The sequence below is a fragment of the Seriola lalandi genome, unplaced genomic scaffold (genome assembly GCF_002814215.2).
Source record: "Seriola lalandi dorsalis isolate HSWRI2012SDOR001 ecotype SW California unplaced genomic scaffold, Sedor1 jcf7180002053898, whole genome shotgun sequence".
NCBI lineage: Eukaryota > Metazoa > Chordata > Actinopteri > Carangiformes > Carangidae > Seriola > Seriola lalandi.
Genome location: NW_019524451.1, coordinates 823,755 through 839,462, shown reverse-complemented (window position 1 = coordinate 839,462; position 15,708 = coordinate 823,755). Strand labels below are relative to the sequence as shown.

General features: G+C 40.6%; 2 protein-coding genes across 3 annotated transcripts in view; both read left to right on the top strand.

Annotated features, from left to right (window-relative positions):
• The first annotated feature begins 911 nt into the window (after positions 1-911).
• trim105 (tripartite motif containing 105) lies at positions 912-6,179 on the top strand. Its single transcript, XM_023402210.2, has 7 exons — positions 912-1,031; positions 1,560-1,903; positions 2,900-2,995; positions 3,746-3,979; positions 4,182-4,195; positions 4,353-4,468; positions 4,688-6,179. Exons 2-7 carry the CDS (start codon positions 1,607-1,609, stop codon positions 5,245-5,247), a joined length of 1,317 nt encoding a protein of 438 aa, XP_023257978.1. The 5' UTR covers positions 912-1,031; positions 1,560-1,606; the 3' UTR covers positions 5,248-6,179.
• Positions 6,180-10,310: 4,131 nt separating this feature from the next.
• flt4 (fms related receptor tyrosine kinase 4) overlaps positions 10,311-15,708 on the top strand; it is a 51,531-nt gene continuing 46,133 nt past the window's right edge. For both annotated transcript variants that reach the window (XM_087172901.1, XM_023402132.2), the window contains exon 1: positions 10,311-10,692. In XM_087172901.1, coding sequence (XP_087029027.1) covers positions 10,635-10,692 — 58 coding nt within the window. In that variant the 5' untranslated portion in view covers positions 10,311-10,634. The remainder of the gene's footprint in view (positions 10,693-15,708) is intronic.

Here is a 15,708-nt window from a genome sequence, read left to right as displayed (position 1 = left end):
ATTATAAAACATATAGGCTTTAATATAATATAACATAATATAACACCATGGACAGTCAATTTAGATGTCCCTTTAAAACGTATTGTACGTTTAGCTATGCCTCATAAACAGTATAGCTACCAGTGATGACACTGAGGCCCTTAATATTGTTTCTGGTGAAATTGGGGGTTTTAACAACATGAAATTATTGATAGTGGTTATGAGGTAAGTCAATTACAGGGTCTTTTTAAAAAAATCTATTTTACACATGGACTTCAGTTTCACTTGTTACAGAGAATAATTCCCAGCCAATGAAAACAGCTGTATAGAGCTTTTTACAGTATATTTAAAAAAAAATTCACTTGCAGTTTGGGCTTAGAGGTGACAAAATTGTTGCAGAAAGCTTGTATTATAAACTGGGCGAGTTTGTAAGACATGAGCAACTGAAGATCACATGAAAGTCATTACTGAGCTGCATGATGGGAAATGTAACATCCTGCTTAACCTGTAGCCTACCAGAGACTTAAAGTCATGGATAACTCTGTCTCTCCTCCTTCGATTTTAACCATCCTTTTATAAACATGTCTATTGCATGTCTGCCAACTTTATTGAAGTGTAATACTGAATTGCCATAGTGGCCCTTTAAACCACAGTATAAAGAAATGATTGAGTATTTCTTCACCAGAATTATATCCTCGAAACATATATTTGTGGAGATAGTCTTGTGTTAAGGCACAATGAAGGAAGTGAAAATGCTTAATCACAGTGGACTTCAGGCTGTTCCGCAAATATGCAACAGTGAGGAAATGTAGCTTTTGTTTTTAATGCATTAATTTCATAAAGTGACAGAGGAGACCAGTAAAGTGGAGAAGAGAAAAAGTAGCTGGCTATATTTACACACATCCTGATTGCTGCGTGAGATAGCTGGACCAATCATAAGTGGGGTTGTAGTTGGCACATGCGCAGTTACTCGTGAACGTCTTGTTCCCAAACATCAGGCGAAAGGACCAGAGCGCTGCAGAGGAGGCATTTCCCCCCGAACAACAGACAACGTAAGTTCATTAAAGTGTTACATAAACGTTGAATATAGTCCCCACGTCAAATATTTGATATGGTTTTGCTTTGTGTTGATGAAAAAAAGCTGTTTACTGGCTGTTATACGTAGCTAAACAATAGCAGTGTAAAAACCAAACAAACCGTCTGACCAAACGTTGCTTTCACAATACAAATCACAAGCTAGCTTACAGAGTCCCGTGATATATCACCTGGTTTCTATGGTTTTAACTTGAACTGCCTGTCATTTCACTTGAAGCTGGTGCTTAGTATAGTCCAGGGAGAAAGTGGAGAGTTATTTACACCAATTTAATACTAGTGTTGAACTTCAGACGGGAGGTGCGTGACCAGGATCCAGTGTTAGGTAATGATTTACCTAAACAGCAACAGGAAGCAAGTGCTGTAGAATGTAAACTTTGTAATTAGTTAATTTAATTGCTGCTGACTTAGAGAAACATGTCGCCCTGTAAACTGTCTTCATAAAGGGAAGGGAGTGTTCATCTTCCCCTCTTTCTCTCTTCCTCCAGGCTTTTACTTTCATTTCCTCAGACTGCAGAGGAAAGGCCCCGTCACCATGGCTGCTGCTGCTGCCGCTCCTTGTGTTGTTTCATCTACCAAAGGCAGCCTGAGAGAGGATCTGACATGTGCCATCTGCTGTGACTTGTTCCGGGAGCCTGTCATGTTGGCCTGCATGCACCACTTCTGCAGACCCTGCATCTCCAGGTACTGGAGAGGAACACAGGGGCCTGTAACCTGTCCTCAGTGCCGAAAGGAGTTCAGCTGTAGGAATTTTCAAACCAACTACCTAGTCGCAGCCATGGTGGAGAAGGTCAGGGCCACGACCTCGGACACTTACATCCAAAACCTAAAGGTGAGTTCACTGCTTTCAATCTCACCTCCACTGCAGGTTTGACCATGATCCTGTTGGCTTCCTTCCATGCCTTTATTCTTGGTCATGTGGAAAGTGTTGTTAAGTGTTACACAATCTTAAACAAATACTTGTTTGCTCCAAAGTAAACCGATCGATTAAAAATGAGCGTTCTGTAACCTTTGAGCTATATAAATTGAATACAATTGTATTCTATGTTTGAATTAACATCTGTGCTCATATCACTTAAGTTCCACCCTGAACTTATCTCACTGGAATTGCAGGACCAAGTTCACTCTTCACTGCCTTTATATTACTTTGTATGACAGGATATATGACTTAACTACAGCAAGGCAACCAAAATACTCTGCCAGAATGTGTAATGCAATCCTGCAATAAATCATATCTTTGTCATCTTTGTTATTTTTAAACATTTACATACTGTGTCAGAGAGGTCTTTATTCAACTTTATTGACATCTTTAAAGGAATAGTTTTACTTTTTGGGAAATATGGTCACTCACTTTCGTGCAGAGTTACATGGGAAAATACTGTAGGGGTCCTAGAGTCTGTGACTTTTCAGCAGCTGTTCCAGCAGTTGATTAACTTATCTTGGCATAAAGACTGGAAACAGGGTGAAACAGCTAGCCTGGCTATGAGCAAGAGTAATAAAATCCAACTACAAGTACCTCTAAGATTCAATTATTAACATGTTATATCTTGTTTGACTTATCTAAGCAAAAACATAAGTATAAAAACAAGTGGCAGTTTTACGAGGCCTTATGTGTCAGACCATTTCTTGGTCAAGCACAGTCACTTCCTGTAGTCTCCACTGGATGTTGGGTAACCTCATGGTGCTGACAAGACGGCAGGAAAGCAAGAAAACATAAATCTTAATACGTTAAACTATTAGATAGTTGTATTTCTTTCTGAACACTCTCGCTCTCTCTGTGTCATTGTCTCTGTCCTCAAACTGATTTGTTTTGCATATTGTTGTACAGAAACAACTGAAAGAGACTTTGGAGAGCTATCGCCTGAGGAGGGACGACCACAACAACAATATTACCAGAGACAAAGGCAAGATGGATACCATAAAGGTACACTCCTCTAAGTCATGGGATGGCAGCACTTAACAGATAAGAATGCACGTCGCTCCCTAATGGCTGTTTGCAATATGTCGCTGTGCATATTTAGTGGTGTTTGCGGATGTGGTAAGTGACAGTATGTGCTTTGATATGTAAAACATAATGGTCTTGCGCTTGGGTGCATAAATGCCTTTCTAACCTTTGACTGAGGTGTGTGTCAACTATGCAGAGGAAATCCTCCTATACGGTCTAATTCTCACAGGATAATGATTCTGTCATAATTTTCATTTGGAGAAAGATCTGTGACGTTAAACCAATCACTTAACACTTTGCCTTAAGTTGCCTTAACAGTTGGCAAGACTATTACATACATGAGAGACTGTACAGACCAGGGGGAACAGAAACAAAAAAACATATCGTATAATGTGTTTGAGACAGATGGAAGATAAGAGCTTGAGTTTAGTTGTGCATGCGGTGATGAGATAATGAACAGGAAATCCTTTCCTGTTGTAAGAGTCTGTAGTTGATGGATACTTAGATCTTAGATGCTAAATGCAGCTTCATTATCCCTTGTGTATTTCTCTCTAGAGATATGTACAAGGTGTACAGAGATGTGTACGCAAATTATTTAGAGCTTTAATGGAACGAGCCACTCGGCATCTTGGGTAACTCAATTTCTAACTGGTCAATGAAAATGTGGTACTACCTAGAAAGTATCGCATTATGTCCTCAAGCTGTAACAACAGTGATTCCTCCCCTCAGAGGTTCGGAGCAGATCTGCAGACTCGTGTCAAAGGTGAATTCAGAGCTCTCCATCAGATCCTGGACGATGAGGAGACATGTATGCTGGAGCAGATAAGGAGAGAGCAGGAGGAGGAGCTGGAGAAGGTCGAGCGCCACCTGGAGGCCCTCAGGGTTGCCGTAAGGGAGCTGGAGGAGAATATGAGGATGCTCCAACAGGCTAGCGCCGCCACTGAGAACACAGTACTGACTGAGGTGAGGCCTTAGTAAGGACAAAAGGTTTAAATAAGAATCACATTTTGTCTATCTCAAAGTAGATGTCAAGCTATGAATATATAGATTAAATCTAAACTTAAAATAAAAAAAATTGTGTTTTCTAATTTGACTTGTGACTTCTGCACTGATTTGAAACAACAGTTATTGATGTGATTTTTTTTTTCTTAATTTCCCTCTGTAGCTACCACAGCTAAGGTAAGTGTTAATTTCAGTGTTATGACTGATTGATTGCTTTTGGCATTTTTGCACCTGTCATATGCTTATTTGATTTCTACCTCCATTTAATGCCATTTATGCTGAGAATAAATGACCCTAACTAAATGTATGTTTGCCTTTCTTTTTTTTTCCACAGACCATGTGTGCAGGTGGATGTTGCCCCAGAGTTTGACATAAATGGTTTCAGCAACAAATACATGGCCCCATTACAGTACATCACATGGAGAAAAATGTTCAAGTCTTTGAAGCCAGGTAATTTCCTCTATGAAGTGCTTCATTAGACACAAAAAAGTTTCATCTGAAACTGGTTCTGCCTCAAGAATGGGAGTAATTATGGTGAAATTACTATGGAGAATTTACTCAGTTATTATTTAAAGTTGTTAAAGTGGTATCGGAATGACAGTAATGACACCATTGTTCCACTGATATGATATTTTTTCAATTTTAAATGTGAATTGTTTCATCCCAAAGGTCCTTCCCCATTAACATTTGATGTTGAGTCAGCACACCCGAGCATTAGAGTGTCCAGGGACAAAACCGTGGCAGTCGAATGTGATGGCATGATATTGCACATGGACCACGACAAGCGTTTCCTCCAGTGTGTTAACATTCTGGCTGCCCAGGGCTTCCAGTCAGGCCGACACTACTGGGAGGTGGAGGTGGGCTCCAAGCCCAAATGGGACCTAGGCGTGGCCTCAGACGCCGTAGACAGACATTCGCGGATCAAGCTGAGTCCTGAAAGCGGATACTGGACTCTGCGACTCCGTAACAGGAATGAGTACTCAGCCGGCACCCAGCCCTGGACTAGGCTGCAGCTCAGCTCTTCCCCTGAGAGGCTCGGTGTCTTCCTAGACTGCGAGGAGAGGAGGGTGTCCTTTTATAACGCAGATGATATGAGCCTGCTCTACTCATTTGCCAACGGGCCGAGGGGCAAGGTGTTCCCCTTCTTCAGCCCTTGTATTAGTGGCAGCAGTCAAGAACCTCAGCCTATCAAACTCCTCCACTACCCACCTGTCGCTCTGTCTGGCTAACATGGCTGCAATCAATAAAAGCTTGTCAGTATATAAGAGCTGTGGACTCACTTATTGACCAAGCATTGTAATTACCCAACTATTAAAAGACAGCGATGCCCTTGTTTGCATTATGGTGCCATATCGCCACACTGTTCTCTTATTATCCATGCTTTAATTACGGGATACCACCAGATGCTTCTATTTTCAATTTGAACTGAACCTTAAGGGCCTTGAAATGTTATGAAAATTGCAATGCTCACAATATAAAAAATTCCATCATGCGGTAATCATTCTGAAGGGGCTCAATCAGTTTGCAGGAGCAATCAGCAGAAACCCATTAAAAAACACAGTATTTAACCATTTTGGCTTCAATATAGCGGAGCTCAGGTACCTGTAATTACATTGCTACTTAAGTTCTATTGGCTACACACTGTTCAACCAAGTATCTGTTATAGATGTAGATAGCTGACTTTTCAATCATCTGAATAATTCTCTCATTAAGCCAGATTGTCTGTAGGTTTACTTGTAAAAGGGTTTTTGAATCACACTTGAGTTTAATCAGCATGAAGGGGTTTTTTATTACTTGGGATTTTGTGTCTGATTAAATGGTCCTTCATGCTTTATACATTTTATTTTAGATTTTTTTGTGATTACACAGATGTAACTTTACTGCACCTTATGAGTTCTGTAGCTGACTGTAGCAGCTTCTGTTGATTTGTCATGATTTGTATGTTCATTTATATTATATGTGGCTAAACTAAAACACATGGTATAATGCACTTGATTGTTAAATTGTTAAGGCTGAAGGAAATACTAAGATGCAGTATATTCTATATTGTTATGTCAATCACATGCTGTATCATTTCGTAATTAAAAACAAAACAATTACTGTAAAAAAAAAAAAAAAATGCTGACGCAGATAATAAATGAAATTTTCTTTCTTAAATAAACACTGTCTTCGGTTCACTCTGCAGCTGTGACACTGCACACTTCCATGACCTCACTTGAAATAATCGAGGATGTTATTAAGCATCATCAAAGCAGAACACACAATTATGAATGCCATGGTTGATGGGAATCCAAAGCCATTTAACAAGAGCTACAGCGTAGGGTTGTTGACTCCTCTGCACCTGGACTGGAAACTTTTGAATACATGAGCCATCGCTGACACTTAAACAGCAAGAATAGGAGGGCTCTTGGTTATCTTCACAAACACACAAGAGCACTGACGTCCTGTTTCCTGCTGTCAGGTGAAAGGTCAGATAAACAGAGTGACAGTGGTGATGCCTCCGGGCTGCTCAATGGGCCTCCGGGGCATGCTGAAGCAGGATGCTGCTGCCTCCTCTGCTGATTGGAAAAGTGGCACAATGAATTCCACCAGAGGGGGACCCATGCTCTTCCAGCACAGTGGCTACATGGACATGGGTGCACAACAACTCGCACACTATATGACACGCATATCACACACTAGACAGTCACTTTGCAGAATGAAGTCAACTCAAGCTCCTGAATTGAGCCTCAATATTGTATATGAAGAGATTATTATTCTCTCTTATACTCTGACTGGAATTGTGCTTTTTGCTTTAAAAAGTGACATTTTATTATACATTATATACATTTTTTATTTTAATGAGGTAAAAGAAAAAGACTGTGAATGTGGTAGATAGCTGCATGAAAGACATTAAAAGTTAAAGCTGCACTAATCAATGTTTTAATATGAACAAGTGAAAAAAATCACTGACTGTACAATGAGAATAGTTGCTTCTATCGGTGAATCCATAAAGAATAATCCCCCAACTTTTCCTATTAGCCTCTTTTAGCTAATTGTCCATGCCCATGAACAAAGTGGAGAATTTAGCAGCTAAAGAGACATTTCCATCAGCAGTTGATTGAGAGCAGAAGGGGAGAGAAAACCAACTTCAAATAAATGTTATTTTTCCGTATCTGCTCAATGTTTAACTAGGCAACTGTTTGCTAAACGTTCGCTTAATCAACTTTATAAAGAGAAAATATGAAACGTTGTGTTTACTGCTTGTTTTGCTGCCTCCAAGTGCCCAGAAAATCAATTAAAGCGGATTTAAGCTAGAACTTCTAGATAAATGATGAGACTCAAACGCCAGGTACCATTTGCTTTGAGTTGCAAAGGTTAATCTTCATACACAATGCATTAGCTTCATGGATAATTAGTTGGTAAATAATTTACATGCAAGCATGCTGCTGTCCTGCTCCTTCTTCTAGCCAGGGAGACTGCCATAACTGTTGACTGCTAACCAACGTGACCTACAACTGATGTGAAACTTTGGCTGCCACATCAAAACAAAACAAAAAAGCCCTCTTGAACAGTGACAGCTACTTCAAAGTAGTTTGGCACAGTGCTTTTGTAGTGCACGGGCCCATGAGTGGGAACTTCGGCGAGAGGGTGCGTAGCTTGCATGCGTGCTCCACATCCTTCCTATGAAGGTACCCGTGGATCTGTAATGTGTTTCCTGTTCTGAGGATGGGCCGGATAGAGTGCTGGCACTTCAAGGACGGGTCCTTGAATCCTCAGTTGTCTCTAAGGAGCCAGCAGGATTATAAACTCAAACCTTTTCATCTGACGCAGCAGGGGCGATCATGCTATCCTGCATAAGGGCTATTGTTTGTTATCACTGTTGTCTGAATGCTTATGTGTGCAGTTTATTATTATATTAGCCACTCAAGTGTTTTCATGTGTTTATGACATTATCTGTTTTATATTTGTAATGAGATTTGATAACTCCCAGGACAAAGCTTTGTTAGACTATCAGCACGATTTAGTGTGTTTATTTTCCTCTGAAGCCGAGGGCGCTGTGGGGCTGACACCAGGGGAACATTTTAATTACAACCATTCAATCACAACATTGTGTTTTAAGGTCAGAGAGGTGGATTGCCGTAAGGGATATGGGGGGGTGGGGGTGGGGGACGACGACACATGCCCACAATAACACAAAATGATCCTCTGACTCCCTGTTATTCCATAAACGCCTGACGTTAGGTTCACTGAGAATAACAACATAATCATATTGAGAAAAAATATTTTTTCTCATACGTCTTATCAACAGCTGCTGTTTGATGGGTGGACGGGCTTTCAGCACTTCTGAAGGCACAGTTTTTATTATCGCTGTAATGAATTTCCAAATGGAGATTCAGCATGTTATTGATTTCACTTCACACTCCTGGTGCTGGAAAGCAGAGGTGTCTGGGAGTGATTAGTCTGACTTGAAATGGGCATGCTGGTTCTTCTGTGGCTCCGTCACACGCTGATTAGAGGTCCCGTCGAAGCTGCAGATACTGCAGACAGTTAACGAATGAAAAACACACCTTTACTCAAAACTTTGTCCGTGTGTGTGTGTGTGTGTATGTGTGTGTGTGTGTGTGTGCAATCATCTGAGTGCACACACCTTGTACCCTTTTTGACTTTTCACTTCTGATTGCATATGGTACATGAGTTTTCAATTTTCCAAATCCCTCCCTGTAAAATAAAACAGTTCTGATAGCAGCTCACCATGGGCATGTTGTGCTCTTAGTACATGATTTTCATTCACACTCTGAGGACTCCCTGAGGAGCATGGTTACATAGACAGATGTGGGGGCGGAGGGGGTGAACAGGACTTGGACAAGGCTGGAAAAACTCAGCACAGTTTAGTTTTATTTTGGAGGCATCACTACATCTAACCTTTGCAAGAATAATTACAGACTCTTAGAGAGCTACTCCCGGGGGCACCTCTGCTCGGCTTGTTGAACATCTAGAAGAATTTGGGTTCATAAGCACACAGGATAACTTTTCTACCTCTAATTAATAGCAAATATTTGAACTGAACAGATAAAATTGCACTGACATATTACTTTGCAGACGAAATACAGCCGACTAGAGGTAATATTCTTCTAATATTCCTCTGGAGTCTGAGTGTCTTTGCTCTTTATGTGGTACCTGTTTGCTCCCTGAGATGACACAGCTTTATTCCATTTCATAAATCTTCTGATGATATTAGGATTACCTGCCGAGCTATTTGGATGTCAAGAGGCATTTAAACCCATGAAATGAAAATCAATATGAAACAATTTTGCACTGACGCAACAGATGGAAATACCACAGCTCTTCTACAGCATCATAAATTCTCACATTATTGAATGTATTAAGTCCTCATTGTACTTTGTACTATCCTATATTATCTTATACTACCGATCAAAAGTGTTAGAACATCTCTATTTTTCCAGTTGGTGAAATTTACATAGTGTAATGTCTCAGTGTACTCTGAAATTAAAGCACAGAACAAATAAGCGATTTCAAAAGATTTAAAAAGAAAGAAAAAAAAAGGATTGATGGAATCTTAAATCTTAAATGTAACCTACATTTTTGACTCATATAGCAACACAAATGTGTTGCACTTGTTGCTTTTCTTTCACCTTGTGTCCAGTTCATTCCAAAGCAGCTCCATGGGGTTTAAGTATGGAGATGTGCTGCTCTTCCATCTTTCTTTGCTTCTAATGTTTTGGCTTTTAAGATGAACCCCTGACCAACCAGTCGGTCTTCCTTCGTTACTTGCCTTTTTCTCACCATTCTGTCAGCAGTTTACACAACTACGCCCTACAGGACAGTATTACCCTAATGTTGCATCGGAGGGTGTAGTAACACAGTTTGTTTCAACACTGCCTTTGTACGGACAGAGGGGTTGTTAGTGATCTTCTAAAGTTGGGCACTTGTAGGAATTGCCTCCATTAATTTTCAGGGCTTCACTTACTCTCTTTGCTGCTGGAAAGCTGTAAATTGACCAATTTCTTAATCCCTGAAAAGAACCTGTTTTCTACAAAAATGTAAATGATTATTCAGCCTTTGGTGTCCTGAACTCCTTTTCTACCTGAAAACTGAAAAAATAGGGGTGTTCTAACCTTTGGTAGAGGGCCTATAATATGATTACTATAGGTCTTTAACGCAGAGGATAAAACGAATGGGATCTTGCAGGAAGGAAATTTGTCATGGGTGTTAGGGGGGGCCCCCCTCCCCAACACACGCTGACACACACCCCACCAACACACACACCCCTCCTATCCAGCTTGTTTTATGAAGTGAATGGATGGGTGTGCATGCGCTCCGGTCACGACCAAAGGAAAGGGAAATCATTGTAAATCCCATTCAGCGCATCGTATGCATCGTTTTGACAAAAAAAGACGTTTTTTTCCCTTTTCCTCAGCATTTCGCCCCCGTCCTCCCTGTGAGCAGAGTACAGACAGGCATCGATTGACCGACATTCACCTGGGTTTTTCCCCCATCCGCGGACAGTCATTCAAACCACCTCTCCACTGTCTCCACCGGAGTTAAAACTAACACATTTTTAAATCAGATACATCGCTCAAGCTTTCTGCGCTTCTGGACCGGAGATCTGGAGATGAAGACAGATTTTACGTTTTTCTGTCGGACTTGGATTGGAATAGCATATGCCTCAGGTGAGGAGACTTTTACAGCGAGTCTGAAAGTTTTGAGTGCACAGGTTTTTATGAAGGGAGAGGTCGAGCTGACTGTTTGCACTGACTTGAAGTAAATAATTGATCCGTGGTTGATTGAGCTTTTATTTTTAGAGGCTCAAAGTTTTATTTATGTTAAGCCGAGGTCTTAAACTGAAGCTGGGTGGATACTGAACTTTGACGTTTCAGAATTTTACGTGCTTGTTTTCAAATAGTGTTTTATTAGGATTGGGATATTTCTTATGGAGTCACTGGAGTGCCATAAAAAATAATAAATCTATAAAAGAATAAGAAAAATGAATTCGGAATATAAACAAGAGTAAATTAGAGTAAATAAGGAGGCTAATCACAAAAATGTGGAAATATAAACAGAAATAAATAAAAGAATTTTAAAAATGCCTTGACCTATTTCTTTGGCTTTTATCCTATTCATTGCGTTTGCTTTTCCCATGTTGCTTTTGCGTTTACCCATTGCTTTTGCTTTATTCCTGTTACTTCTGCTTATTACTATTGCTTTTGCTTTTTCACTGTTGCTTTTGCTTTTTGGGGGCCAAGCAACGAAGCTTGTTTCTATCTTTTCCTCTTCATCTTTTTTTTTCTACTGCCATGGGAATCTATGTCAGCCCCTTGAACCATATGCTAAAAAGTTTTGAAATTTGGCACACTGATTGGGGAGACTCCGGTGATGCTTTCCACCAAGTTTCATGTCTGTGCCTCAAGTGCTCTAGCACCACCAACAGGTCATGGTTGAAGGTGTTTTCACGCATGTAACTAATGAACCCTATGCCCAGTTTTCAAAAATGAGGTACCATTGGTTGGATCAAGCTGAGTTAAATGCAGCGTATGACTTCAATTTCCATTTTAGCCTGAAGAGTTTTTTTCGTTTCTACTCAGACAAACTTTGTCCAATCTTCTCTAAAATTGGCATAGATAATCTTCAGAGCAAGTCTCACAAGTGCCAAGCAGGAAGTAAGGTCATATTTTATGTAAGAAAAGTAAACTGGGCACATGGATTTAGGACCCCATCAGAGTGAGATGCAAGAAATCTGGTGCCATTTGACCCTTTAGTGGGTGGTGCGATAATAAAAATTGCAATTTGCCTTATAGCTGCTTATGTGTTTGTCTTAAAGCCCAAATTCTTGTGTCTGGTAATATCATAGAAGGGCCTAAGGTTGAGACATGGCCATTTGTCAGTTCAACCTAATTGCCTAGGTGCCATTTTGGATTTAGAAACAGTTTTTTCGCCACTTTGCCCAATTTTACTTTTCCCTTATTGGCTTTGCTATTCCTTGAAGGGCCAAGATGACAATCAACTGGCTTGGGGCTCTCCATCTGCCCAATCCAGCTTTAGCAGGTGCTTTAGGCACAGACATCAGGAAGTTAGATATGGACTACGCATTCTCAATTTGAATGTGGTTGCTGTTTGAATCGGGGTGGGAAGGAAAGAAGTAGGAAAAGATTTCTTCCTCCATGTGTGCACTGTCTATTGTCTGGTCATTCACATGGAGAAATCTATTTCAAAGTCGTTGAGGAATGGATGCTTTAAGTTCACCATCCACTTCAGCAGGTAGTCCACAGTCCAGTTCAGCGGCCATGTCACAGAAGATGGTAAGATTGCACCACACAACCTCATCAATGTCTGTTAGTCAACGCAGACATTTGCCCAAGACTCTCCATGACATCTTCCACAACCCTCAAAAAATAGTCTGGTTGAAAAGTTTCCTCCACATACTGAGCAAGTCTTAAAAGAACTTGTTGAACACCTCTCCATAAATCTACTTCTCCCATTGTGTTTCCCTACCCGATTGAAACCTCAGCCACATTCACATGAGAGAATCTCAATAGTCGGTGCCTACTTCCTGTTGTCCAAAGCAGCCAAAGCAGGATTCATGTTTGCAGGAATGGACTACTCAGCCTGGGCAGGAAAGCCCACCCAAAGCCAGTTGATTGACAGCTTGGCCCCTTCAAAGAATAGCAAAAGCAATAGGGGAAAAACCTTTCTTTTACTCTTTTATTTATTTCTCTTTATATATTTCTACATTTTTAATTCACTAATTTATTATTTTTATTTATTCCTGTTTATATTTCTCTATTTATTTTCTCCTATGACTCCATAATGTATAAGTTATTTCAAAACTAATGCATTATATTGAGTCAAGATCATGAAATCTTACACTTTACTGCTTAAAATCCCCTCCGTTTGCAGTCACAAGCAACAATTTTCCCTAAAATTTTGAATAGAGCTAAACCCGACCTGCATCACCCATAAATAATTGAAAGTTTGGGACTGAGTTAATAACCCAGTGAAAGTCTGCATGCAGTTAAGCACTAGGGGGAGACATGCTGTTGTTGTGTTTGATAAAGATGCTGCTGATAATTAATTATGCTTAACTCAGAAAAATCCGATTTTGCTATGTTGGGTTTGAGTGGCTTTACATTGCAGTGTGTGTAGGCCTATGTAGGTCAAAATTTTAGAGGCAGAGTGGGAGGACAGCTGACTCATCTAGACTGGACATGTGACATGAGGAAGAGGGGGGTGGGGGGTAATTTTATTTCTGTATACCAAGTGAAAGGTGATTGAATGCCACTCTCACCCAGTACAAACCAACTTGTTTGAAGGACTTCTGGGTTATTTTCAGTCTGAGTCTGCCTCCAGAAAATCCATTAAACAGGTAAAAGTAATACGACAACTCAATGATTTAAAGCACATTGTTTCCATAGTGCTATTTTAAATCACATACTTGAAAGACGACCCTCTGATCGACTACATTATCTGGGAGTATGGCTGAGGTCGTTTGCAGTTTTGCTCAGCAACTGAAAATGTGTATGTTTGAGTTGTTCATGTCTGATTGGTGTGAACAGCTGTTCATTAATGGAACAGAGGATACTTTTGAGAGGAGCAGTCACCATATGGCTACCCAAATCCTAACCTCAGGGTTGGAGGAATGGCTCTCGCTCCTTTCATAAATATCACTGTGAGCTGTGCTGGGTGGGTCTCATACGTTCAAAGGAACAGATGAACTCCCTGTGTTTTTCAGAGAGGAGTGAGGACTAATGGCATCATAAGATCCATTTCAGGGGAATCACTGCTCTCAGTAACGGTAAACATTATCGATCCTCTGTGATGATAGATCTTATAATGCGTGACAAATGGTGTTTTGTGAAAACCGAGTCTGAGGTCTCTCTCCTCTTTTCACCTGCCCATGTGGTCTTTCGTGGCTCTATTCAAACTTTTGCAGAGCCCAAAACAAAGAGAAAACTCACAAGAAATACACATATGAGTTTCTCAGGTATCCACAATGTGTGTCTTGGAATTGTGAAGCTCTGTCTGACAGTTCTGTGATCACGCAAACCTTATGTGCCCATCAGGGTACGGGTGATGTTATCTGTTGAACTCCCACTTTTCTCAGTTGATGCTGAAAACATGAAGTAGAAGCGCAAAATCATGGAGGCAGAGAGAACCACTACCAGAGATGCACTTTTTTCAATTACAGCCTCGCAGTATATGTCCCTGTGAGACCGAGTGCCACATTAACGTAGGGAGGTGAGAGAAAAGAGGTGTGTGTGTGTGTGTGTGTGTGTGTGTGTGTGTGTGTGTGTCAGAGATAGATAAACTGGATAATGAGTGAGTGCATGCAATTAACCTTTTGTCATTCTGACATTAAAGATCTTTTGTTGAATAACTTAGGCATTTTAAAAGTTATAGAACATACTATTACTATATACTATGTATTACTAAATAATACGTCATCCCTAAAATAATACCTAAAATTTGTCTGATTTGTCTTCAGTCTCGCGCCCCCTCCCCCCCTTACAAAAAAAAAATTCTTTCAACAAATTACAAATGTGTGGCATTTAAATGACACTTCCAAGTTGGAGACTGATGCAAGTATGATGAGAGCAGTGGCTTCCCATTATTATGATCCGAGGGGAAGACTGAGGGAGAGTGGATTGTAGACTTGCCAGTCCAGAAGTCATTGCATTTAGGGAGATTCAAGATTTCACCTCAAGCCATTTTCTACCATCTTCCTGTCACGCTCTGTCTCTGGTTTGAATTATGGTGTTTCCAAAAAATTTATTACACAGCTACAGAATTTCTGTCCCATTTGAAAAAGACATCTTGGCCCAGCTTCTCCGCTATAGGATACTACTGATTTGAATTGTGAATGACTGATTGATTCAGCTCCTCATAATTTTCTTGTTTTTGTTGAATCATAATTAGCTGTTAAAACATTCCAGGTCAAAAAAGCCACATATGAAAGCAGTGAATCTTTTTTTTTTCTAAAGCTGAGCTCTAGAGCTGAATGATCTTTGGCTTACCCTAGGTCTTGGGTGAATAGTGTTGATATTGCTTTTAGCAGAGTGTTTTCTGTACGCATACCTCTGCTTGATCAGATCATCCCAGAAATCTGACTCTCAACTTTGGGTATTATTCTTGTCGTCCACTTATAGAGGTTGAGTTGTTTTAGCCAACAATAGCCCCCTATTCTCAGCGCTGATCTCAGGATTCTACCTCAGGACTCCAAGGAGCGGACCCTCGGTGTCTGTCCTTGAGTATCTTGTTCTATCAGCTGGAGAGCAGCTCGGATGAGGGAGGAATGCTGCTGCTGCTGCTGCTCCGTGTGGGAAGCTGTCTGCAGTAAAGTCCAAATAAATAGGGAGCCCGGTGCTTCACTCATCACTGGCATGGAGTAGTGAGGCCTCTTGGGCATTTCAATGTCTGGTCACTCACTTTCTCATCATGTTAAAGACCCATCACCCCAAATATGGCAAGAGCTGAGAGATAAGCTCTTTCAACACCAGGAATCTGCGGCAGAAGCCAAATATGAGTCAAAGTTGGTGTTAGATAGTTGATGAAAACCATCTGCGGTATTTTTGTTTTTAGATTTTTGACCCCTCCATGTTTTCTGTGCCCAGTTTTGAGCCACACTTGCAGCATGGTTCTATAGATTGCAATGTCAATCAGTCCGTTCACCACTTTGGTCCAGACTGAAATGT